The sequence below is a fragment of the Hippopotamus amphibius genome, chromosome 17, assembly GCF_030028045.1.
Source record: "Hippopotamus amphibius kiboko isolate mHipAmp2 chromosome 17, mHipAmp2.hap2, whole genome shotgun sequence".
Lineage (NCBI taxonomy): Eukaryota > Metazoa > Chordata > Mammalia > Artiodactyla > Hippopotamidae > Hippopotamus > Hippopotamus amphibius.
Window position 1 is genome coordinate 10,843,414 of NC_080202.1, and position 26,809 is coordinate 10,870,222.

The 26,809-nt window shown below is 48.4% G+C and overlaps 2 protein-coding genes across 2 annotated transcripts; both read left to right on the forward strand.

Moving 5' to 3' along the window:
• Positions 1 to 14,650, forward strand: XAF1 (XIAP associated factor 1). Its single transcript, XM_057715648.1, has 8 exons — positions 1 to 79; positions 2,088 to 2,223; positions 2,777 to 2,833; positions 3,206 to 3,401; positions 4,687 to 4,772; positions 11,735 to 12,076; positions 14,280 to 14,350; positions 14,502 to 14,650. Exons 1-8 carry the CDS (start codon positions 48 to 50, stop codon positions 14,530 to 14,532), a joined length of 951 nt encoding a protein of 316 aa, XP_057571631.1. The 5' UTR covers positions 1 to 47; the 3' UTR covers positions 14,533 to 14,650.
• Positions 14,651 to 15,483: 833 nt separating this feature from the next.
• Positions 15,484 to 21,524, forward strand: FBXO39 (F-box protein 39). Its single transcript, XM_057716933.1, has 4 exons — positions 15,484 to 15,575; positions 18,689 to 19,794; positions 20,679 to 20,855; positions 21,192 to 21,524. Exons 2-4 carry the CDS (start codon positions 18,769 to 18,771, stop codon positions 21,318 to 21,320), a joined length of 1,332 nt encoding a protein of 443 aa, XP_057572916.1. The 5' UTR covers positions 15,484 to 15,575; positions 18,689 to 18,768; the 3' UTR covers positions 21,321 to 21,524.
• The last annotated feature ends 5,285 nt before the right edge of the window (positions 21,525 to 26,809 follow it).

Here is a 26,809-nt window from a genome sequence, read left to right on the forward strand (position 1 = left end):
GAAGCGAAACTCGAAACTTGGAAGAGAAAGACTCCGGAGACCAGAACATGGAGGGAGACTTCCAGGTGTGCAGGAACTGGTAAGACGTTGCTTCCCCTGGCGGCTGACCCCAAGGCTGGCTAGTGAGAGGGGCAGGCAGGATAAGGCTACTTCCGAAGTGGAGAGGAAAGGGTCCTTGTAGCCGGGAGGGCCAGGGTGGGCCCCTACGGTAGGAAGGTTTAAACTCAGGAGATGTCAGATGAGGAGCGGTGGTCAGGGTTGGCTAACATCCCTGAACCCCACCCCACCCCCACCTCCAGATGTTTTAGGCTTTCCTGTCCCAGTCCTAAAGCCAAACAGCCAGGCTCACTGTCCCTGCTGAGCTACTCATATTTTTCAGATCTTGGGACCTAATTCGGGGTTCTGATCATATGCTCTTCACACCAGCCTTTGACAGAAAGGGGCTCACAGAGATTGTCCGGGACCAGGCCCACCCCCGCCTTGAGAGGGAGCTGTGGGGCGGGGCGAGGGGATAAAGCAGAGGTGGGCACCCGCGGGATCCCGCTCGGAGAGCTTTCTCCCGCCGGACCCTGCTGGCTCTCTGGTGTCTGAACCAGCTCAGGAAGAAGAGCTGGAGGGCCAGGCCGGGCAGGGGGGCCAGAAGAGAGGAAGGGAATGGGAGGCAGCCTTTGGGCCACCTGCCTGGGCCGCACAGAAGCCAAGGGCTCGATCAGACCAAGCGGAATGAGGCCCTGGCTACTCGCCTCTGGTCACATCCCATGTGCCCAGGACATGGGCAGGTGACTGTCATCATCCTTTGGGCCTTTAGAGCTATGGCCATGACATGTCCTTTCTCCCAAGCTGCCACGCGCCAAAGCTGGTTGAAATGAGAGGAGGAGTATTAAGAAACACCCTTCCCAGGAACGGGGAGGCTGAGAGGCTTGTGTTCTTTGGGGTCCCCAGGAAGGGCCTCAGAACCTCTCTGTGGGTTGCACAGGTGGGCCTGGAGGCAGGGGAAGGTAGATGGCTTGTTGCTTGAGATGTGGGAAGCTCTCCCACGGGGATTCTGAAAGTTCGCATTTCCAACCGGCTGTGGGCCAAGCAGGGGAGCGTTTGAAAACAGACAAAATATTTGAAATAATTTGACATGTGTTATTTCATTTTAAAAAACAGCTTTACCAGGGTATAATTGACATAAACTGCATTTATGGTACATTTTTAAGTTGTACCATTTGACACGTTTGACTTAGGTATGCACCCATGAAACTGTGACCATGTTGACTAAAATGCAATTAACTATCAAGTTAGGAAGAAAAAAAGGGAATTTTATTCAAGCCACACTGAGAATTATAACCCAGGAAGCAGATTGTCAGAAAGCTCTGAGAACTGTCCTGCCGGTTAGAAGTCAAAGGCAGAGTCGTATACATGTTTGAGACAAAGGATTGTACATCAAAATAACATGATATTTTACAAAAAGTTCACCAAGGGTACATAGTCCAGCTAAGCAGGTACACAGCATACCAAGCGAGCAGCGAGTCGCCATGACCCCCTACAGAGCTGGGAAAGAACGCTATTCTTGTATGAAGTTACATTGCTAGCATCAGAGGAAAGAAAAAAAATGATCTTTACAGTCGAGCAGGCACTCCCAACTTGGCAGACCTCTGCTTAATGTGTAATGCGGATACACACTGCACTTTCGGGAGGGAGGAGGCCCAAACAAACACAGAGAGAGAGTTTCATGTTTAATTTTTTCTTGTCCTACCTTAAAATATAAATTTTATTTCATCAATCACAAGATAATGAACCTATCCATTACCCCGCAAAGTTTCCTCCGGCCACTTTGTAATCTCTCCCTCCTGTTCCTCCTCGACCACCCCACTCACCCTGGGCAATAGAAGAGCATAACAGAGCATCCTTACACTTGTTTCATGATTTTGCATTATTCTGATTTGGGACCAACATGGGCAAGGGGGGCAGGTGGTATTGTCATCATGTTTTCAGTGCTCGAGGGCTCGAAAGATGTTAAGCCAGCAGCCTTGGATATGAAACACGGCTCCATGCTTTATACCATGAAATAAGCCTGGTTTTCCTCCCTCTTGATCCTGCAGCAAAAGAAGCATGGCCTCTGGCCACTTGGCCCTCCATGAGGCCCACTGTCTGCTGTTCCTGGTCCTCTGCCCGGAGTGCAAGGAGCCCGTCCTGCAGGAGAAGATGGAAGAGCACCGCCAGGGCGGGCACCAGCAGGTGGGGAGGTTGGAACTGGGGACAGAAGTGAGAGTGCTGGGTCCTTGGAGCCTGATCCTCACTGCAGCCCGTCTTGTGGCTGCCATGAGCAAGTCACTCAGCCCCCACGCCCAGCCCCCGCTGCGAAGTGGAAAGAGTCGTTAAATCTGCCTTTCTCGTACTGCACTGAGTCAACCACCGTCTTCCCATTCCCGATCCTCTCCCTACAGGCATATGGGTTCAGCCAAGGCAAGGGGTCCCTGTTTTGGGAAAGGTAAAATGTTCTTTCGAGATGTGTCAAGAGGAGAAGCAGAAAAGGAGAGCTCTAGAAGGCAGTCATGGCCAAGGTCAGTCAAAGGTTGACCTTTCTCTCCTGCTGTTTCTGGAGATCCCCAAGCTCAGGCATCCGTTTCAACACAGCGGGTCCCACGGATGCTCCCTGAGCGCAGGGCTGGTGCTGCAGGGAGATGGGGGAAGCCGGCTGCTGCCCCCAGGTGCTCACAGACCCACTCCTGACACACGGAGCCCAGGCTGCCGAGCTGGGCGGGCCTCGAGCGTCTCCTTCCGTGTTTAGGTGGGGTGCGCGATGTGTCAGCAGAGCCTGCCGAAGCACTTGCTGGAGATTCACGAGGTGAGAGTCAGGTGTGATGTCTTCTCCCAAGCCTGGGAGAAGGAGGGGAGGGGGCCAATAATAAAGATTCCTCCCCCCCCACCCCACCCCCAGCTCTCTCTTCTCACCTGGGGCACAATGGGGAACTAGCTCATCACAGGGACGCAGGGCCTCCTGCCCCCAGATGCGGGTCAGGAGGGCCTGCCATGGTCCACAAGCCCGAGAGAGCTCGGGTCCCCCAAGGAGAGTCCCTTCCCCCTCCCCACTCCCTGGCCTTTCCCACCTGCTTTCTCTTGCTGGCTTCAGTCCCCTGGGGAAATAAGCTCATCTCCCCAATGCAACTGCAGTCACTGCAGGCCAGTGACCGTGCCCATCCCACCTGCCTCCCTGCAGGCCAAGAAATGCCAGGAGCGCCCGGTTGTGTGCCAGTTCTGTGAGCTGTCCGTGCGCCTCAGCAAGGTGGACATCCACAAGCGCCACTGTGGCCAGCGGATGGAGCTCTGCCCTGACTGCGGCCAGCATGTCACACTCCGCGCGCTGGCCCGGCACAGAGATGAGTGTCGGGGTGAGCAGAGCCAGCTCGGGAAAGGTGAGCACGGACGGCAAGGAACGTAAGCTCTCAGCAGGACAGGTGACGTGAGTGATGACAGATGTGCAGGTCTCAAATTCATCTGGCTAGTCTAGTTCCAGACCACATGCTAGCGTGGCCTTCTTGTGTGTCTGCTGTGGTCTTTATTTTCATTTGTTTGTTTTGGCTGCCTTGCACAGCTTGTAGGATCTCAGTTTTCCAATCAGGGATTGAACCCAGGCCACAGCCGTGAAAGCTCGGAATCCTAACCACTGCACCACCAGGGAAGACCCCTTCTATGGTCTTTAAATGACTGGTCCAAGGCGATCAAGAGGCCAAAGGCCGGGGGCCTGGGAGATACATAGACGAGTACAGAGGCAACGGAGGCCCTACAAAATGGGAAGCTTCCTTTGAACCCCTCCAGCACAATTCCAGCCTGGCAGGGACCCACCTGCACCCTTTTACAGATGAGAAACCTATACATGGAATGAAAGAAGGGCTTGCTAGAGGCAGAAACCAGACAGGACTCCTAAGTTCCCTGACACCAAAGCAGGAGCTTTTCCACATCAGCAGCGGACAGAAGGGATCTAGTTGTAACTCCTGACCTTTGGCCGTTGGCCACCTGGTACCACGTGTGTTCTCTTGATCCAGTTACCTCTTCACGAGGTGTGTTTATGGAGGTCACGGGCCAGCGACGTGACAGATCTTCTGTTCACTGGTTGTTTTAGTAATACAGTAACACATGGAGAGGGCCTAAAATCCCTTGGACGATAAGTCTCTCTTAGTAAAAGATTTTGTCAAAATCGGCAAATGAAAAAATGGAATGCTTGAGATTCATGTACATTTCCAGCATGGCTGGGCTTTGACACAGACAACAAATGACTCTTCAGCACAACTTCATCAACACAACACAACTTCAACACAGTCAACAAAGATGTATGCAATAACTCCTCATTTGATCACAGAGCTCAGAAACTGGTGAAATGAAAGAGCTTTTAGGCTGGACAGGACATCTGTGGTAACGGCTCCCTTCGTCTCCTTAGAAACCAGTCCCGCTGCAGGAAAACATCTCTTCATCAAGGCTGTGTGCTGCCCCGAGTATACTTTTGCGGCTTAAAGGAAATGATGCAGGTGATTCCTGTTGTGGGTGGCCTGTGTGCCCAAGGACCCTGGCAGTGCAGGACACTCACGGCTGGCCCGGGACAGTTCATCCTCAAGACTGCAGGCCATGTACGCAGTTGTGGGACAGTCACACTAGCCATTGTCAAGGGCAATCATTTGTGCTACTGTTTCCATGCTTTTTCAGGGAAGAAAACTCCAGCTCCTGAAAGCCACAACTGCTGTCATTATTGCAAGCAAATGATCCCAATAAATAAGTATTTCCACCATATGGTGAGTAGAAATTAGTCATTTTCTAATGGTGCCAATAGCTAGTCCATATTCCAAAACGTGTGCTGTGAAAGGTAGATTCTGGGTCCAATTTTACACAGCATGGGTAATAGTGGTTCCCATATTTAGTTTTGCCGTGTTCCAAAACAGATGTTGTGAATTGCTTTAGGCTAATGTACCACACATAATTAATCTCCAATCGTGCCAGCCCTTCAAGGAGCCTCCCTGACCAGCCCAGCTATCACTGATCACCTCTGAACATCTTCAGCCTTCAGGGCCTGGACATTGCAATGTGGTCCTTAATAGAACCTGCCTTATTATTTTCTGTCCCATGTGGAAGTCTTCTCTATTAGACCATGAGCTCCCTCGAAAAAGTTAACAACCTTCTCCATCTTCCCACAAAGAAAATGATATCAAGGCTGGGTACCAAAAGGGGGACTCTGTAAAGATGTAATGATGTGATTGATTGATTAATTGATTGATTGATTGCTTTTGCCTGGGAACATTCACAGACTCCTCCCTCCCTCACTCTAAGCCCCTTTTAGTCCATTAGCCGTGCCAAGCTGCTCCCTTCTTTTGCAGGATGGAGCATTTTCTTTGGAGGGAAATTTCCCCAGGCTTCTCTCCAAAGAACTCATTTCCTTCTCCTTGGGAGGAGAGCTGTTTGTCCTTTCTTTACCCTTCAATCCAGAGAAATATGACTATCCAAAGTAAAGAGACCCTGGGGATGATCCAGACCTTGTTGTTTATTGTGGGACAGTGCATATAAAATTAACCATTGGTGACAGTTTAGTGCATTTTAATATGAATACTTGACTTAGTAAAGTCTAAATTAATCACATCCCCCACACTCCTTACAAACAATATATGGATTTGGGAACATGTTGACTCTGATTCTTTAGTCCCACCTTATATGTAAACACTGTGGAATTTCGTGTCACCTTGTTTTCATACTGTCCCTCTTTGGTCATTATTGTTGCTGTGGTTTTATGCAATTCATGCCTGTTTGGATATACTCACACGTTTACCCTTCTCTTCACTCATGTTCTTTCTTAAATCCTAAGCTTTCCTTCTGGGTAGGATTTCTCTCTTCCTGAAACACACACGTAGGTAGTTCCCGGAGCAAGAAACTGAGGAGTAAATCTCGAGGTGCCTGCACAGGTACTTCCTTTTTTCTGCATTCTTGAATGGGAGTTTAACTAGATATCCAATTTTACGTCAACCGTTTTCTTCTCTTCGCATTTGGAAGTTTATGCCACTGTCTTCCCACCTCCCTGATGGCTGGTGAGAAGTCTGCTCTCGCTGTAACTGCCATTCCTTTGTGGATAAGCTTTTTCTTTGGTTGATTTCAAGATTCTCTTTGCCTTTAATCTTCTGTGATTTGACGGCAGTGTATCCAAGAGAAGATTTATTTATTTATTTTTAAGCTCAAGATTTATTATATTCATCCTGCTTAGATCAGTATACTCTAGTGTGTTTATTTTTTCTCTCTTCTTCAGAATTTCTCCTGCCCGAATCTAAAGATTTCGTTCTGTCTTAATCAGTTCTGAAAAAGTCTCGGCTATAATCTCTTGGAATCACTGATGTTTCCTAATCCTTCCATGTTCTCCTAACCCTTTCTGTGGAACATGTTGGATGCATATCAGGCCTTCTCTTTCTAGCTTCATGTCTCTTAACCTTTCACATTTTCTATTTCTCCTTCCTATATTCAGAATAATTTCCTCAAATCTATTTTCTTTCTTTCTTTTTTTTAAAATAAATCTATTTATTTATTTATTGGCTGCTTTGGGTCTTCATTGCTGCGTGCAGGCTTTCTCTAGTTGTGGCAGGCGGGGGCTACTCTTCCTTGCGGTGCTCAGGCTTCTCTTTGCAGTAGCTTCTCTTGTTACGGAGCACAGGCTCTAGGCATGTGGGCTTCAGTAGTTGTGGCACATGGGCTCAATAGTTGTGGCTTGCAGGCTCTAGAGAGCAGGCTCAGTAGTTGTAACACACGGATTTAGTTGCTCAACGGCATGTGGGATCTTCCCGGACCAGGGATTGAACCTGTGTCCCCTGCATTGGCACGTGAATTCTTAACCACTGTACCACCAGGGAAGCCCTCAAATCTGTTTTCAAGTTCATTCTTTCTTGGCCAAATCTAACCTGCTGTTTTGAAGCTACTATCCACTGAGTTTCAGTGTCTCTATTGTTCATTTCAAGAAGTTCTGTTTATCTCTCTTTCAAATTTGCCTACTCTTTCTTCCTAGGGTCAGATTCTTTTCTCTTGGTTGAATCTCTTGGTTGAATTTTTAATTAGTTTATTTTACAGTCTCTCTCCTAGAGTTCTATTATCTGAACTTCTTGGAGACGAATCCTGCTAATGGTGGTGTCTATGACTCTTACTCAACGTAGAGTGCTTCCTTGTGTGTACAGTTTTAAAAAATATTTATTTATTTATTTATTTATTGGGTTGCGCCATGTCTTAGTTGCAGCTTGTAGGCTCCTTAGTTGTGGCACACGAACTCTTAGTTGTGGCACATGAACTCTTAGTTGTGGCATGTATGTGGGGTCTAGTTCCCTGACCAGGGATCGAACCCGGGCCCCCAGCATTGGGACCAAGCAGTCACAACCACTGAGCCATCATGGAAGTGCCCGTCATGCATAAATTTGAATCACAAGTTTCTATTTGGTGAGACTATCTGTGAGAATCCCGTATGACCTAGTTTGGGACTGTGTAACCTCCAGAGAGATTTTGTGATTGCTTCTGTCCCACATCCCAGATTTTACATGAATTCTTCTGCTTGGGTCTTCCCAGGGCATGAGGACTCTGCCAATATGAACCCCAAACACAAGAATGGCATCAGCCTCGGATTTTGAGTTTTCAGGAGTGTCGGTTTTGCTTCCCCACACTCAGTTTCTAGTCCAAGGCAGACAAGCTTTCTTGCCCCTTTCCTTTTCCACTTAGCCTATTCTTCTCTCTTAGCCCCCACAGTTTAGCCTTCAAGGTTCCCAGCTTTACGCAGGGAAAGGGACTCTTACTTCCAATTCCACACCTTGTGTGGATGGGACTTCTCTCTCACCCAAGCTCTTAGTTATGACACTGACCCCACATCTTCTGCTAAAGTGGCAACTCACGTGCTTAACAGGTCAGGGCTTCATTCCTGGAACATGGAGCTTGCTTGCTTTCTTGCAGAGTCAGCTCGATGAATGTTAGTCCTATTATATCCAGCATTTCTAAGTGCTCAGAGTGGCCCATTTTCAGCTTATCTTGCCTACTGTCTTGTCCACCATGAAAGCTGAGGTCATTTTTAAAATTGATGTATGACTCACAATTGCAGGAGAGGTGCCGTCCAATCTCAGATCCTGTGACTTATTCTCCAGCTGGGAAATTGGAAGTTCCTCCTTCATCCCTTTCAAGTCAGGCTGCTGAAGATCAGACTTCCATGGCAGAGAAAGACGTCCATCCAAAGAAGAAAAATATAAACAGACTTGCCCTTCTTTCCAAAAAGTCAACAAGGCAAGCACCAAGAGGCACAAACAAAACCACAGACCTGCCTTTGATGTCTGATGGCCAGCTCAGGGCCTCCTCTCCTGCAGAAGACAAGACAGACTATGACATTCTGAGGGGATGCTCTCAGTGTGGCATCCTACTTCCCCTGCCAACCCTAAACCAACACCAGGTACCCAGCCTCCATTCTCTCCTTACCCGGCTGTGAGCCATCTGGGCAGGGTTTAAAGAAACCCAAGACCTGCAGGATGTCCTTGGACATCCCTGTCTCCCCTTTTTCTGTGTGTCCAGATCCTGTCTCGTAGCACCTATCAGCTGGTGATCTCTGTGCATCACCTCCCACCTCTGAAGGCAGAGCCAGATCTTCATCCCTGTGCCTCCAGTTCCCAGCCCACAGCATCTGCCGTGGGACTGACGCACAGCAAGTGCCTCAAAACTGTGGAGCAAGCGAATGAGCAGAGGGCATCCAGTCGAGCCCTCGTCATGCTGTAGATAAAGCAACCAAGGCCCAGAGAACAGAGGCTTGGTCAAGATACTAAGTCAGCAGACCGAGGTTTACCTCCAGCAGATCAGGATTTGCAGCCTCAATAGCCTGATTTTTACATCCGAGATTGTCTCCCAGTAATAACAAGAGTTAGCATTAGAGGTAGTTAACCACTGTGCGCCAGTTACAATGCAAACTCTTTACAAATGTTTAATCATTATAAACAATAGGCAGGCATTTTACCCCTATCTTACAGATAACAGAACTAGACAGAAAGGTCGATAGCTTCCCCAGGATTATACAGTTAGAGAGTGGCAGAATCCAGCCTTGAATACATGTGTATATAGTTCCAAAGCTTATGCTCTTAAGCCCCGAAGAGGATGCCTCCTTAGGGGGGAAAAATGCTTTCATTATTTGATGTTTTTCAAAATATCAATACAAAAGTACCAGATACTAGATTTTGTTGTAGCCAATTGACATGATACCATACAAACAAATATAAAGATAAAGCTAATCCTCCCCTGCACCCACCCCAGCTCCCCAGTCCTGTGCCCTGAGATACCAGTTTCAACATCCTGGTGGGTGTCCTTCCAAAGCTTTACCTCTGCTCACACGAACCTCGGCAAACCTCTGTGAGGTTTGAATTGTTTCTTTTTCCCCACATATCATCTTTCTATAGCCATTACTCCACCATTTGCCTTTTTCACTGAATATATATATGATGCACACTCCTTACAAAAAACAAGACTTAAATCTTGTTTTTTCTGACTTTTTTAGGCATCTCTATACACAAGCACATAATTTTACAAAGCTGAGTGAATTTCATACTTGCTGGGGGTGGTGTTAGTGCTATATTTCCTTGCCTCCCACAACGTGAAATTTCCTTCCATACTTCCCTCCATCTTTATATAATAGGTCACCAAATCTCACAAATAAAAATTCATCACTTGGGACAAAAATAACTAAAAAAGAATTGCATGAGACATACTTATAAACCAAAAAAAATTGTTTCTCTAAAATTTAAATGTAACCGGACATCTTGTATTTTATCTGGCAACTCTGTTATATAACCACACACACACACACACACACACACACACACACACACACACACATACATGTGGAGTCCAATTATACACATTTCTTTGCATCTTAATGTTATGGTTCATCAGCACCCAAGGACATCCCTCCAAGTCAAATGATGTTGCCCCCCCCCCTTTTTTTTAATGGCTTAAGAGTCCATGGTGTGGGTATCCTTTAATTGGTTCATCCATCTGCCTGATGACAGGCCTCTATTAAACATTGTCCCAAGCCTCCCCTAGACCCCTCGTGGCTCACTGGGCTCCATGCCTTTTCTTTTACTTTTTTTCTTTCTCTTTTTTTTTCTTTCTTTTTTTGAGATATGGGGCCTATAATTATTATTTTATTTATTTATTTATTTATTTATTTATTTATTTATTTATTTATTTATTTATTTACTGGCTGTGTTGGGTGTTGCTTACTATGCGTGGGCTTTCTCTCGTTGCAGCATCAGGGGCTACTTTCATTGCAGTGCGCGGGCTTGTCATTGCGGTGTCTTCTCTTGTTGCGGAGCTTGGGCTCTAGGTGGGCAGGCAGGCTTCAGTAGTTGTGGCTCGTGGGCTCTAGAGAGCAGGCTCAGTAGTTGTGGCAAGTGGGCTTTGTTGCTCCATGGCATGTGGGATCTTCCCAGACCAGGGATTGAACCTGTGTCCCCTGCATTGGCACATGAATTCTTAACCACTGTACCACCAGGGAAGCCCTCAAATCTGTTTTCAAGTTCATTCTTTCTTGGCCAAATCTAACCTGCTGTTTTGAAGCCTATCCACTGAGTTTCAGTGTCTCTATTGTTCATTTCAAGAAGTTCTGTTTATCTCTCTTTCAAATTTGCCTACTCTTTCTTCATAGGGTCAGATTCTTTTCTCTTGGTTGAATCTCTTGGTTGAATTTTTAATTAGTTTATTTTACAGTCTCTCTCCTAGAGTTCTATTATCTGAACTTCTTGGAGACGAATCTTGCTAATGGTGGTGTCTATGACTCTTACTCAAGGTAGTGTGTTTCCCTGTGTGTACATTTTTTTAAAATACTTATTTACTTATTTATTTATTTATTGGGTTGCGCCATGTCTTAGTTGCAGCTTGTAGGCTCCTTAGTTGTGGCACACGAACTCTTAGTTGTGGCACATGAACTCTTAGTTGTGGCATGTATGTGGGGTCTAGTTCCCTGACCAGGGATCGAACCCGGGCCCCCAGCATTGGGACCGAGCAGTCACAACCACTGAGCCACCAGGGAAGTCGTGTGTAAATTTGAATCGCAAGTTTCTATTTGGTGAGACTATCTGTGAGAATCCTGTATGACCTAGTTTGGGACTGTGTAACCTCCAGAGAGATTTTGTGATTGCTTCTGTCCCACATCCCAGATTTTACATGAATTCTTCTGCTTGGGTCTTCCCAGGGCATGAGGACTCTGCCAATATGAACCCCAAATACAAGAATGGCATCAGCCTCGGATTTTGAGTTTTCAGGAGTGTCGGTTTTGCTTCCCCACACTCAGTTTCTAGTCCAAGGCAGACAAGCTTTCTTGCCCCTTTCCTTTTCCACTTAGCCTATTCTTCTCTCTTAGCCCCCACAGTTTAGCCTTCAAGGTTCCCAGCTTTACGCAGGGAAAGGGACTCTTACTTCCAATTCCACACCTTGTGTGGATGGGACTTCTCTCTCACCCAAGCTCTTAGTTATGACACTGACCCCACATCTTCTGCTAAAGTGGCAACTCACGTGCTTAACAGGTCAGGGCTTCATTCCTGGAACATGGAGCTTGCTTGCTTTCTTGCAGAGTCAGCTCGATGAATGTTAGTCCTATTATATCCAGCATTTCTAAGTGCTCAGAGTGGCCCATTTTCAGCTTATCTTGCCTACTGTCTTGTCCACCATGAAAGCTGAGGTCATTTTAAAATTGATGTATGACTCACAATTGCAGGAGAGGTGCCGTCCAATCTCAGATCCTGTGACTTATTCTCCAGCTGGGAAACCGGAAGTTCCTCCTTCATCCCTTTCAAGTCAGGCTGCTGAAGATCAGACTTCCATGGCAGAGAAAGACGTCCGTCCAAAGAAGAAAAATATAAACAGACTTGCCCTTCTTTCCAAAAAGTCAACAAGGCAAGCACCAAGAGGCACAAACAAAACCACGGATCTGCCTTTGATGTCTGATGGCCAGCTCAGGGCCTCCTCTCCTGCAGAAGACAAGACAGACTATGACATTCTGAGGGGATGCTCTCAGTGTGGCATCCTACTTCCCCTGCCAACCCTAAACCAACACCAGGTACCCAGCCTCCATTCTCTCCTTACCCGGCTGTGAGCCATCTGGGCAGGGTTTAAAGAAACCCAAGACCTGCAGGATGTCCTTGGACATCCCTGTCTCCCCTTTTTCTGTGTGTCCAGATCCTGTCTCGTAGCACCTATCAGCTGGTGATCTCTGTGCATCACCTCCCACCTCTGAAGGCAGAGCCAGATCTTCATCCCTGTGCCTCCAGTTCCCAGCCCACAGCATCTGCCGTGGGACTGACGCACAGCAAGTGCCTCAAAACTGTGGAGCAAGCGAATGAGCAGAGGGCATCCAGTCGAGCCCTCGTCATGCTGTAGATAAAGCAACCAAGGCCCAGAGAACAGAGGCTTGGTCAAGATACTAAGTCAGTTGGTATCTTGCCTCCAGCAGACCGAGGTTTACCTCCAGCAGATCAGGATTTGCAGCCTCAATAGCCTGATTTTTACATCCGAGATTGTCTCCCAGTAATAACAAGAGTTAGCATTAGAGGTAGTTAACCACTGTGCGCCAGTTACAATGCAAAACTCTTTACAAATGTTTAATCATTATAAACAACAGGCAGGCATTTTACCCCTATCTTACAGATAACAGAACTAGACAGAAAGGTCGATAGCTTCCCCAGGATTATACAGTTAGAGAGTGGCAGAATCCAGCCTTGAATACATGTGTATATAGTTCCAAAGCTTATGCTCTTAAGCCCCGAAGAGGATGCCTCCTTAGGGGGGAAAAATGCTTTCATTATTTGATGTTTTTCAAAATATCAATACAAAAGTACCAGATACTAGATTTTGTTGTAGCCAATTGACATGATACCATACAAACAAATATAAAGATAAAGCTAATCCTCCCCTGCACCCACCCCAGCTCCCCAGTCCTGTGCCCTGAGATACCAGTTTCAACATCCTGGTGGGTGTCCTTCCAAAGCTTTACCTCTGCTCACACGAACCTCGGCAAACCTCTGTGAGGTTTGAATTGTTTCTTTTTCCCCACATATCATCTTTCTATAGCCATTACTCCACCATTTGCCTTTTTCACTGAATATATATATGATGCACACTCCTTACAAAAAACAAGACTTAAATCTTGTTTTTTCTGACTTTTTTAGGCATCTCTATACACAAGCACATAATTTTACAAAGCTGAGTGAATTTCATACTTGCTGGGGGTGGTGTTAGTGCTATATTTCCTTGCCTCCCACAACGTGAAATTTCCTTCCATACTTCCCTCCATCTTTATATAATAGGTCACCAAATCTCACAAATAAAAATTCATCACTTGGGACAAAAATAACTAAAAAAGAATTGCATGAGACATACTTATAAACCAAAAGAAAAATTCTTTGTTTCTCTGAAATTTAAATGTAACCGGACATCTTGTATTTTATCTGGCAACTCTGTTATATAACCACACACATATACATATACATGTGGAGTCCAGTTATACACTTTTCTTTGCATCTTAATGTTATGATTCATCAGCACCCAAGGACATCCCTCCAAGTCAAATGATGTTGCCCCCCCCCCCTTTTTTTTAATGGCTTAAGAGTCCATGGTGTGGGTATCCTTTAATCGGTTCGTCCACCCGCCTAATGATGACAGGCCTCTATTAAACATTGTCCCAAGCCTCCCCTAGACCCCTCGTGGCTCACTGGGCTCCATGCCTTTTCTTTTACTTTTTTTCTTTCTTTTTTTTTTTTTTTGCGATATGGAGCCTATAATTTTTATTTTATTTTATTTTATTTATTTATTTATTTATTTATTTATTGGCTGTGTTGGGTGTTCCTTACTGTGTACGGGCGTTCTCTAGTTGCGACATCAGGGGCTACTTTCATTGCAGTGCGCGGGCTTGTCATTGTGGTGTCTTCTCTTGTTGCGGAGCTTGGGCTCTAGGTGGGCAGGCAGGCGTCAGTAGTTGTGACTTGTGGGCTCTAGAGAGCAGGCTCAGTAGCTGTGACACACAGGTTTAGTTGCTCCATGGCATGTGAGATTTTCCTGGACCAGGGATCGAACCTCTGTCCCCTGCATTGGCAGGCGGATTTTTAAGCACTGCACCACCAGGGAAGTCCTCCATGCCTTTTCTACGCCATCTGTAGCTCAGGGTTCCTGCTCTGAGAACTGGGGATAGGATTACCTAGAGAGATCCTAGGAACCAACACTTCCCACTTTTAACAATTGATCTCTTTTTATATCCATTTCTTTAGGAGAAATGCTGGTGGTTAGCCTCATCAAAAGGAAAACAAGTGAAGGTCCAGCTAGCTTTGGAAAAGAAAAGGTACATTTAGAAGATTTTGTTTTTACGCTGGTCTTTCTGCTTGCTTTCTGTGCTAGTCTTCCCTTGTGAAAAGAGATGGGTTTTATTCACTGGGTTTCTTTCTTGTAGAAGAAAATGTTTAGATTTTAACTGTGTTCCTCCTTTTGAACAGCGATGTTGGTTTACCCAAGAGCTACAGATAAACCAGAAGAAAAAGGGCTCCAGCTCGTCTGCCTGAGAATTCTGATCAAGCATGTAGGCCCCACACAGCCTGGACACCTTGGGGAACCCAGCTTTGTCCCCGAAGAATAAAAATGCCCTCCCTGAAAGCTTGTCCTCCACCTTTCTTTAGATTTTGCACTGGTTTTCCAGGGCCAGGGATGACCGTAGCTAGGGCCACAAGGAAAGGGATGCTGCAGAGAAGAAGAAAAGGAGAGAGGAAGAGAGAAAGGAGGCTGGGTAGCAGGGGAGAGCCAGGTGTAGCACAAAGGGGCGCTCGTGAAGGCGGTTGGCAGAGAGAGCAGCTGGGAGACACCTAGAGACGCAGCCCACCTCCTGACAAGCAGCACACCCCTACGTTTCTGCCTGGCCTGTGGGGAGACCTGTTAGGCCCTCCAGGGAGGGAAGGGCCCAGGATAGTGGGTGGTTAGGTGCACGCCACCCTCCAGCATCTGGAAAGTGGGGTGTTTCTCAAGCTTGGTCAAGGTGGCAAAGTCAGGTTTGCTTAAGGCTTCCCCGGGTCGGCAGTAGCAGTGGTTTCCCAAAGAGGGGACCCTGCGTGCGAGAAGGGACAGGACCCTGGGGCTGGGTCAGGACAGGAAAGGTGGCGACTGAGCGGGCCAGAGCCCCAAGTGCAGGCAGAAGCTCTTGCTGACGAGAATAGGGACGGGCAGGGGGCTCGGGGCCCAGCCTCCCGCCTCTGCCGCCTCCCCCATCCCACCCCCCCGGGGCCAGGGCGCCTTCGCGGGCCACCTGCGCGGGGACCCGTCTGGTCTACCACCGCACTGCCTGCCGAGCTGGCAACCCCAGGTGTGGGCCCCGCGGCCGCCCGCGGGGGTGAGCGGAGCCCGCGGGTGGCGGCGCGTCACAGAGGCGGCCGGCCGCTCGGCCTCTGGCCCCGGCGGGCCGGGCGCGGGGCAGGCGGTGGCGGTGGCGGAGTCGGTCGGCGCAGAGGCGGCGCGGGCGCAGCAGCCCGGCGCTCGCGGTCCCTGCAGCCCAGCACCGAGCCGCGGGGCGCAGCGAGCCGGTAACTGGCGGCGGGGAGCGGGCGCGGGCCGGGGGCCGCCCCGAGGCCAGCGGGGAGGGGGAGCTGCCGTCCTCACCCGCCACCTCCCCACCCCGGGTGATCGGACAGCCAGGTTTCCTCCCAGGCTTGACAGCCGCGTGACGTGACCAAGCCAGCCTAGGTTCGAGTGTCCTTAGGCTGGGCTCCAATCCCGCTCCCCACTGACCACGCCATCTCACCCAGACACTTTCCTCACCTTCCGACAGCTCCCACAGCTCCGTTTCCCCATTTGTAAATACCTTCCATACCGCGATGTTTCAGAAGCAGCTTGGCACCAACTTTGTGGTAGCAGCAAACACTTGTATAACATTTACTGTGTGCCAGGCACTGTTCTGGTGCCTTCTGTATACCAGCCCGTGTAATCCCCCCAACACTAGGAGAAAGGTACTCTTATTACCAGTATTTACACATGTGGAGACTGAGTCACAAAGAAATCAATTGACTTGCCTAAGGTCACGTACCGCAGGTGACAGAACCGGAATCCAACCCTCAAAGCTACACAGCCTCTTGGGGGAGAGGCGAGATTCCGGGTAATGACATATGACTTTTGGACGACTTGCAACACCTTTCCCAGCCCACCAAAGATGTTCTTCCAACCCCACCCTATGGCTTAAAGTGTCTGATAGTTCCTCTGACCCCGTGACCTTGCTGGCTCAAAGGGCTTTGATTCGCTTTGGAACTGGTTTAACTTTTTTCTTTTCTTGTCTTTTTTTTTTCCCTTGGCCACACTCTGAGGCTTGTGGGATCTTAGTTCCCTGACCAGGGATCGAATCGGTGCCCCCTGCAGTGGAAGTGCAGAGTCCTAACCACTGGACCACCAGGGAATTCCCTGGTTTAGCTTTTCTTGAGCACCTCTTAGGTGCCTTGGTCCTTACTAAGTGCTGTGGAATCCCCCGGCCCCAGGCAGTTTATATGTGATTGAAGACACAACCTTATTTCTTCATTAGTTAAATGTTTAAGTACTTCCTCAAAAGAAGATTGAGGTTGTCCCTAGTCTCAAGGAGTGTGTGGGTTTCATGGGAGAGGAAGGCTTCGACACAGATTATACTAAAGGATGGACACTGAGAGGGAGAGGGGAACGGGAAGGGGAGCCAGCTGAATGTGCTGGAGCCCTGTGTCCTGGGTGGGGACAGGCTGCTGCCAGTTCCCACGTGGAAATCTGTCTGGGTGGGAGATGGGAGGACTGGCTAGACGCAGGGGCCAAACTGTTCACTAGGCGATGATGGGGTAGTGAGGACAAAGGTACAGGGGAAGACCCCAAAATAAGCCCCCTACGGGCATTCACTTGAGGATGCTCCTCGCCACTGTGGTGTTGGGGGGAGCTGGGAGAGGCCTGGGGGTCCGTCACAGGGAGAGTGGATAAGAGGAAGAAGGGGATACCCACCATGGGGTCTACTCAGATGACAGACGCAGTATGAGATGTACACAGGACAACATGAATGATGCTACAGATGCTGAACACACACTTGGCACGCACACACACAACAGGAAGCACATCAGACACGCTGGAATAGTAGCCTGTGGTGGGGAGCAATGGAGTGGGACATAGAGTTAAAAGGGAATAAAGGAATAAATAAAATCAAAGAGAGGTCTTGCACGGACAAGTGTCTGGCCTGAACTGAAAATTATGATTAACTTGTCCCTCTACACCCAAAGACTAAAAAGTGAAGGTAGAGAAAAAGTATAAGGGAAAGAGTAAGAAAGCCCAGGTCTAGCCCTGGTCCTGTTACTAACTTGCTGTGTGACCACAGGCAAGCCCCTTCACCTCTCTGTGCCTAGTTTCCATCTGTTTAAAAAAAAAAAAAAATCAATTCTCAGATCTCTTCCGGCTCTGAGTTTTTGTGAGCCATGGTGTGTACTCTTGGGCTACTTGGTAAAGAAGCCAATAAAAGCCTTATGGAGGGGTAGGGCTTGAACCTTAAAAATGGGGAGTTGGGGAGAGGTAAAGAAAAGGAGAGTAGTTCTCAGGCAGGGGACACATGGAAAGCCAAGCCATGAAGATTACAGCAGATGACTATGAAGAGTCTGAGCAAGGGTGCAGCATATCTGGTGGGGACTTAGCCCAGTTCTTCCCTGGGACTCCCTAGCCTGGAATTCGACAGCCAAGTCAGAGACCTTTCAGTCCTCGCAGTTCGGGTGTTCACCAGTTACCAAATCACGTCTGCCAAAGAACCCACCACTCACCCTGAGTCCCACTATAATGCCGTCCTAGTCCCGGGCTTCAAGACTGGACTCTGCTCTGGCCCATCCTTCCTCCACTCCCCCCAGGGTAGTCTTTCTTCACCTCAAGACTGACCATATCACTTCTGGGCGTGTAATGCTTCGACCTGCCCTGACCTCAGCTGACGTTCTCCACCTTTGTTCTGCTGCTGTACCTTTTGAATGGAAACACAGCCATCAGCAATGTCACTTAACACATCCAGAGATGATGTCAGAATTCCAGAGTCTCTGGGAGAGGGGACAGTGGGAATCCCTGGCCTCTAGGACACAGCCTTTATCACATCACTCAGAGCATCTTGAATGATGCCCTTGACCCAGCACCTCCCACTGCTCCAGCTCCAGTTCCATCACTCCCAGCCCCTCACAAGTTAAGCCCCAAACAATTTTTAGCTCCCTGAACGTGAACACATCGCATATACTCGGTTCTGTGACTTTGCTCATCTTGTTCCCTCTGCCTGGAATATACCAACCAGTTTCTCCACCACCAACCTGTCTGCCTTGCAAATCCTGCTCACCCTACAAAACCCAGCTGAGATGCCACCTCCTCTGAGCAGCCCTCTCTGCTTCTCTTTACTGAGACAGAACTAATCACCCCCCTGTTTGTGCTACGCTGCACTGTGAATATGCCTGAGCCTTTTCACGTCTCCCACAGTGTTGTGATTAAGTCCCGATCTGTGTCCTTGATAGACCCCTGCTGGGCTGTGAATCCCTGAGGGTGTGTACTGTATGGTGGATTTATCATCTCACCTCGTGCACCAGCCCACTACCTACACATGGGGCCACAGTGCAAGTTCGTTCCATTGGGTTTACTATGTGTTTGGCAGGTAATGGTTCTTCCTTTTTACTCCCCACAGAAAACAAGTGATTGCCTTTCTTTGCTCATTTTCGGAAGCCCTGCCTACCACGCAGCTGCAGTGAACAACCCGGTTCCTTGATGGAGGAAGACGGCCCACCGATCCAGCCTCAAGACCAGAGCTGCTGGGCCACCCTGCCCGATGTGTGCCTGCGTCGTGTTTTCTGGTGGCTGGGAGACAGGGACAGGTCCAGAGCGGCCCTTGTCTGCAGAAAGTGGAACCAGATGATGTATTCGGCTGACCTCTGGCGGTACAGGACCATCACGTTTAGCGGGAGACCTTCCAGGGTACACGCATCCGAGTTCCAGTCGGCTCTTTGGTATGTGAAGAAATTTGGTCGTTATCTGGAGCACCTGGAGATCAAATTCCTGAATCCGTACAACACTGTCCTGACCAAGAAGTTCCAGGTCACCATGCGAGGCCTTCTCTCGTGCCTGGGCAAGAGTAACAACCGTCTGAAATCTCTCTCCATCCAGCACCTGGAACTGGACCGTCTGGTCTGGAGGAACAGCGTCCGGAGCTCGTTCATGAAAAGCTTGAGCTTCTTCTTGAAGAAAATGGGCAAACACCTGGATTATGTCAACCTGAAAGGGGCCAGGCTCACCATGGAGCAAGGCTGCCACATCCTCAACTCCCTGAGTTACTTAAGGAACGAGAGCCTGGTGTCGGAGCTCAACATCGAGGACTACTTCAGCCACCACCTCGCTGTCTACAGCAGCCCCCAGTTCCACAAGACCATGGCCACGTTCCGCAACCTGGCGTCCCTGACCCTCAACTACAACTGCATCTCCGACGAGCTGCTGGAGAATTTGTGTGAGAACAATGCCGGCACCCTGTGGACCATGAACATCAAGTGTCACGTTCATGACCCCCACGGGCAGGTCATCTGGGGCATGTCCTGGGCCAGGCTGGCCAGGCACGCCGCCAGCCTGAAGGTCAACTTCTTCTTTGAACGAGTCATGAAGTACGAGCGCTTGGCCCGGATCCTCCTGCAGGAGATCCCCATCAGGAGCCTCAGTCTGAGAAGCTGCTATTTCAGCGACCCCGACTGGTCTATGAGGCCCACGCTGACCGATCTCCTGCCCACCTTCCGGCACACCCTGCAGGTAGGCACCGGCGGAGGGCTGGGGGGCTTGTGAGGAGTGGCTGCCGCTCAGGTCCCTGCTGCCTGCCCTTGGCTGGGCTCACACACACGCGCTCCATGTCAAATCGAGGCTCTGGGAAACGTCACCAAACTCAGCTTTCCCCGGTCCCCAAGAGCTGCTGCTCACTTCCTGTACACGGGACCAATTCCTGGTTGGCTGTCAACCAAGGCAAGTTCCTATGTCCCTGGCTCAGAGCTGTGAGGCCTGAGCCTGAAGATGCCTCTGCAGGTGAGAAGCAGGTCGGCAGCCTCTCCTCCTCGTCCACCTGGGTCACAGCAGCACACAGCACACAGGGTGACTCCCAACCAGACGAAAAACCAAATATGACCCAAGTTACTGAAGAGCTCAGAGGTGTGGGCTGTTCTCTAATCTGGCAGCTCCCAGCTATAAAATCGGGATGATTTTGTCCCCCCCCCACCGAGGACCTCTCAGAAGGCTGTGAGCATTGATACTCGGGTATAAATACCACTGTGAACAGTGAGGGATGACAAAGTGCTAAGAGCTCACCTACACTCACACAGCCCTGACGTGGGCAGGCAGACATCATTACTACCTGTCGGTGCTGCCCACAGTCAGCTGGCTAGTCCACTGCAGGGCCAGGACCAGCACTTTGGTCTCCGGACCCCAGATACATTGCCTTGAAACTCCAAGTTTTGCAAACTTGGATGAGGTCACACATTCCCAAATCGCTTCCTCCGACAACCGCAGGTCCGATGTCCCTTATCCAGAGCGCTTGAACCATCATGGCCACCAGGCCAAAGCTGGGTCATGAAAGCGCTACGAAATGATCCAGCCAGTCCCAGCATCTCTGTCCACATCTGTCTTCCCCTTTGGTGCTTTTCCAGAAACTAACTTTTGAGTTCAACAACAACCACGAGTCTCTGGACGAGGAGCTGCACCTCCTCATCTTATCCTGCAGGAAGCTGTTTTACTTCAAAATCTGGGCTTTCCTTGATGTTAAGTTTGTGGAACGGATCCTGAAGAGCCAGGAAGAAGGGCAGTGTGCCCTGCGCACGCTCAAGGTCAGAGCCCCCCCCCACCCCGGGCGTGGGTTCCTCGGGGATTGGGCAGGGGCATCCGGGCCCCCGGGCGGCAGACGTCCAGCCCCAGGGCTCCTGCTCTGGGGTGAAGGTCAGGGGTGAGGCAGGGCATGGAGGGGTCGACGTCTCACAAGTCTGTCCATCGGAAATTAACAATTTCCTGGAAGGGAAGCTGGAGCTTTCATCATTAGTAGTTGGGGTTGGGCTTTTCCTGATTCTGCCAACAATTGTACGTGTACGTCATTCAGGTTGCCTTTGGGGCCTGGGTGACGTAGTCACAGTGAGTGTGTGTGCAGGGGTGTTTCTCTATCGGCACAGGTGAGAATTTATACAAACAGATATGAGACGAATGAAGAGGACAGGACACTGCGGGAAATTTACAGGAAGTACAGAAAGCTGATCGATTCAGAGCTTAACTATTTTGTCATCGCTTACCCCATGATGTAACGCGCGTTCTCCAAAGGAAGAAAGCCAGGAGCACTTTGAAGTTGACAATCCTCACAGGTCGACACTTGGGGCATCCCCTACCCCCACCCCTCTTTCTCCTCTCCTTTTTGCCAGTTTCACACCAGCATGACACCCCAGCAATGGCTGGGAACACTGGTCATGTGAAGACCCCAGGTGACTTTAAAGTGCTATCTTTACCAACTATCCGGGGATGATTTCTCTTTTTGTCATTTGGTTTTGCTTTTTGACCCTCACTCAGCCATAGAGCTGAAAGCCCAAAGCCACTTAGAGCAGGGTCTTACTCGGCTCTTATCTTGCTCCTGAAAATGTGGAACTAGCCAGGGAGCAGATAGAGCTGCGTTTTCCGCTGACTGTCAGTGTCAGTTCAGAAAGCGCTTTCTGCCCTGGCTGACCTTCACATCAGAACCTCCTGCCTTTGACGCGGGCCAGGCCTGATCTCAGATGAGTGAAATTCACAGCACGTCCTCCAGTGAAGCAGGGAAATTCCCACATTTAGAAGGAGGCTGCTCAGAGCCAGAACTCCTGCCCACACGAGACCAGCCCCTCATCTATCGGTGTTGTGGACTCGGATCTCCCGCACCCACTTTTCTCGTGTCTGCTCTATTCCCTGTCCAGGCAGCATGGCATCCAGCCTGCTACAAACACTCACTTCTCCTGTGGGGCTGAACCGGAAGTGGCGTTTACACTCCTATTCACGAAGAATCTGTAATGTCCTGGGGAGATGTTCCTAATGCAATGTTAAGTGAAAAAAGCAGGACACAAAGCTGTGTTTAGTGTGATAGCAATCATGTAAAAACACAAATGCAGGTTGGTTTGTTTTTTTAAGCATAAAAGCGATATAGCAAAAATGTTAGTAGTTATCTCTGGGTGGTGGGATTATGGGTGATTTTTATTTTCCTCTTCATGCTTTCCCCTATTTTTCACATTTTCCACAAAGACCATGTGTTATTTTTATAGTCACGGGGAAGTCTGGTGTGTTTAAAATGAGGAGTAGGATAAACTCCAGAGCCCGTGCCGTTGACGTGGATTGCTTCTGGACTTCCCAGATTTTTGTGCGTGTAGTTGCTTACAGGGATTTTGTCCAATGGATATAAATTAATAAACTCTCAGAATATTTTGGACAAGTGTCTCACTTCAGAATTCATCGCATCTTTTGTATGTTGTGTCCATGTTTATGCTTAGCTTTTCAGGTCTTTGTTAGAGTTCATCTTTATCTAGTGCTTTTCAATTTTCACAGCAATTCCACACTCGCTATCACAGCTGAATGTCCCTGCAGTGCTGTTGGGTGCCTATAGTTCCTGTTTCTGAGCATTCAGAAAAGATCCACACTGGCAGAGGGTGCAGGGTCCCTATCTTGTCACCAGACTCGGGTTTGGCTGCTTGCGACTCAAGAATCCGATACTGAGAGACGAGTGTTGGGTAAAAGGAAAGACAGCTCTATTAAGGAAGCTGGCAGTCCTGGGCAGAAGGTGGACTCATGCCCCAAAGAACCAGCTCCCCACTGTCAATCAGGGAGCAAGAGCTTTTAAAGGGGAATTTTAAGGGTGTGCAGGCAGGTGGAGGGCTACTTGCATCAGCTTCGACAGTCATCGTGGAGTGGGTCATGCGGTGGTCTCACCAGCCTCATGTTGATTGTTTTAAGTACAGTTTACCTTCAGTGCCACTTCCTTGAGCCCAGTTCTTGGAACTGTGCGAGACGGAGTGGCTCCTGTCATGGCTACAGTCTGGTGGTCATGTAGGTAACGTCTTCCACCTGGTGGGGGTTTCAGTATCTGTAAAACAGCTGAAAGGACATGGCTCAGAATTTTATCCATAGCCCTTGAGGAGGAACAAAAAGGTCCTTGGCTTTCCTTAAGGGTTGAACTATGAGTATTTTGTCTTGTTTGATTGTTTTCCTTTCTTTCTGCATTTTCTCACTTCTCTGATTAAATTTATTCTTTGGCTAAAGTTTTTCTGCAGACAAGGGATGGCAGTTGTTACGGGGTGGGGGGGTCCCAGGAAGGCCACAAAGGGTCCTGATGGCTTACTAGATTGTAATCGAGTAGGACCCTTAGATTAGGGGAGCTCCCAGGTCTGATCGGAGAAGAACTTAAAGTGTCTTACTTAGTTGCTGAAACCAGAAGGGCCCTTGGGAGCCTCCTAGTGCCTGTAGACCAGAGAGGAGCAGCTTGCTTGAGGGGAGAGGGACGCCTCAGCTGGAATGCAGACCACCTGGGAGACTGACATTGATTGATTGGTATAATGATTTATTCATATTGTGGACCAGTTCTGGTTAGTTTCCTTTCATCCCCAAACACAGAATCTAGGTATAAAGGACTCTTTTACGAAAAACATGTTAACACATTTTTATTAACATGTTTTCCGTAAAAGAGTGGATTCGTTTTACAGTTTTGCAAATCTCTTGCACATCCGGCTTAAGAGCAGACAGCTGGGTTCTCATCTGCGGTTCTCATCCGGGCTTCTGCGACCTGTGGTAACATCAAACGCGTGCGGGGCGCCTCTGGAAAACTCCAGAGAGAATGAGGGTGAAAAAGGCACATAACGTCTTGCTATTAGTGGATCTCTTGAAAAAAGGTCTCAAGGACCCTTGATATTCCCCTGACCACACAGAGAGCTACCGCACAGACCTTCCTGTTCCCCAAGGAATGAAATCGGATCAAGCCCAGGAGAGTCCTACTGGGAAAATGCAGAGCACGCGAGGTTTCTGGTCCCACGGATTTTTAACAGGTATCCACTTTTTATTTACCACATTCAGAGGTGCACTGGTAGGTGGAGATACAGACTTGTCCTCCTCCTCCAGCGCAGAGCAAGAGCCCGGGAGGGCTGCTCCCACACTCCTCTCCCCGCTGAAGGTCTGCAGAGAGCACCCGGTTCTTTGCAGAAACACGCAGGAGAAACTGGCGTGTCCTATCTGGTATTTATGAGCAGGAAACACATTCTGACGTCCCAGTGCCTTCACTCAGCTGTTGGCAGAGCTAATGAAGCCCTGGCCGCCAAGTAACTGGGGTCAGCTCCTCCGAATTTACAAAGATAGGAGGAAAGTAGGGCTATGATCAGACTAAGGTGTAAACCATTACCCCAGGCAAATTGACAGTGAAAGTGCCGTTTTTCATTTTTGAAAAGACCCTCAGGGATGGACCTCTGACTCTCTGTGCTGGAAAGGTTCTGAGACTTGGGTTCTTGGTCCACTTAGGCCACTAATTTGTGTGACCCTAAAGAAGTGTTTTATCCTGTCCAGGTCTTAGTTTCTGGTACTTGTCAAATGGGAAAAGCTGAACAATGTATCACGAAGGTCCCTGAAACACTAACAGTGCTGGAATGGAGCCTGTGACACTGAACCTGGTGTGAACGGCCACATTCCTCAGCCGCAAAGCGCCTGGGCCTCCAAGCCAGGCTGCCTGGGTTTGAGCCCCGACCTGCCCCTCACTCGCTGTGTGCCCTTGGGCACGTATTTCCTGTCCCCCCGAGTGTTAGCAGCTCTGTGTGTGTGCTTGGAGAAATAATAGCGCATCCCACCCAGGTCTGCTCTGGGGCATCAGTGATTTAATATATGTGATACAATACATAAACCTGTCCCTTGGGTGTTCAACCAATGCTGGCTTTTATCCTGTTTAATAATTGAGGAAACGGACTCAGAAAAGGAAGGTCACTTGCCCAAATTCATACAGCCAGTTCGTGGCAGAACCAATACTATGGTTTTCTGATTCAGAACCCAGAACTCTTTCTCCCACCCAAACGATAAAACGGGAAGAATCCAGTTCCCCTCCCTATCCCCACTCAGCCCGTGCCAGACAGATGAAGTGATCACTGGTTGAGTATTTACTATGTGATAGGTTTTAATTCACAGTGTCATCGAATCCTCACCACAGCTCTTTTATTTATGTATTGGCTGCCCTGAGTCGTCTTTGCTGCGCACAGGCTTTCTCTAGCTGTGAGTGGGGGCTACTCTTTGCTGTGGTGCTTGGCTGCTCATTGAGGTGGCTTCTTGTGCAGCACAGGCGCTAGGCATACGGGCTTCAGTAATTGTGGCACGTGGGCTCAGTAGTTGTGGCACACTGGTTTAGTTGCTCAGTGGCATGTGGGATCTTCCCAGACCAGGGATCGCACCTGTGTCCCCTGCACTGGCAGGAGGATTCTCAACCACTGTGCCACAAGGGATGTCCCCTCACTACAGCTCTTGAAGATAGAGACTGTTATCCCTCTTTTAGAGAAGAAAACAAGCTTAGCAAGATGACCCTCCCCAAGGTCACACACTTAGGAAGCTTTGGAAGTGAGCCTCATACCCAACCCAGCTCCAAAGCTGTTCTCTTAATTACTACGTATTGCCTCCCACAGCAGAAAGATTTGGAGTCAATTATACTGTAATAGAAGAGAGGATCAATGAAAACTTTCAGTTTATTATGTTTAGCTTAGAAATCCGGCTGTGTAAATGGAACTCTTAAGAACCAAGTATTTGAGTAAAAATAGAACGATATGAATTCATGTTTACGATGTTTTTAAGATGATAGATGTCATTCTTTCTGAAAAAAGTCTCCATTGGTAATGTGATAGAAACAATCTTTTATTAACACACAATAGTCTTCTTCTTTGATGGATACTTACCCCTTTATACAAATGACCCAAACAGCCATTCCAGGGAGGGGACCTACAGAAATCTGATTTGTAGTTGGAGGACACAGAATGGTATTAGTTCATTGGATGAATGTCACACATGGAGAGAAACTCGCCTGCCTTCCCTGGGTGGTGTTTAGATAATTAATCTGATTCCTATTCCTCTACATTTTCAAATGTACAGATTTTTAAAAAAAAGCACTATCTAGACACATGCACACCCACACAGAAAATCTCAAATGCTCAGGAGGTGTGTAAGTCCCTTGAGAGCATAGATGTGTGCTTTGTTCATTGTGTAACCCCTGTGCGTAGAACTGTGCCAGCCACAGAGGAGGCACTTACCACTGAATGATTTAAAATAAGATCTTGTTGAGGTGTGATTCCACCTTTGTTTGCAGTAAATACTGTTTTTTACAAGTTTTAAAAATATTTATTTCTTAAAAGTTAATGTGCATAATAGGAAACTGAAAAACATAAGAAGCAAAGCAAGTCATCCACAATCACAGGTTACAGTTTGACGCGTCCTTCTAGGTCCCACGTGAGCATCTACATAAGTAAACATCCATTTTTATGTAATTAAGATCTTATAGTTATGTATCATGCCTTTTCACACATCATAAGTATTCACCATTTCCAAGTCCCAAAGCTAAATGAGTATTTTGGTAACCAGGAATGCACTGTACCAACTCAATCGGGAAGTAAGAAAATGTCATCTTGACTTTCCTGGTGACAAACATATCATAAATTGGCAACGGGCCTCTAGATAAAGATATTGTCAGAGTTAAGATTAAAGTACTGCATTCTCTCTAAAAAAAAAAAAATGGTACTGATGAACCCAGTGACAGGGCAAGAGTAAG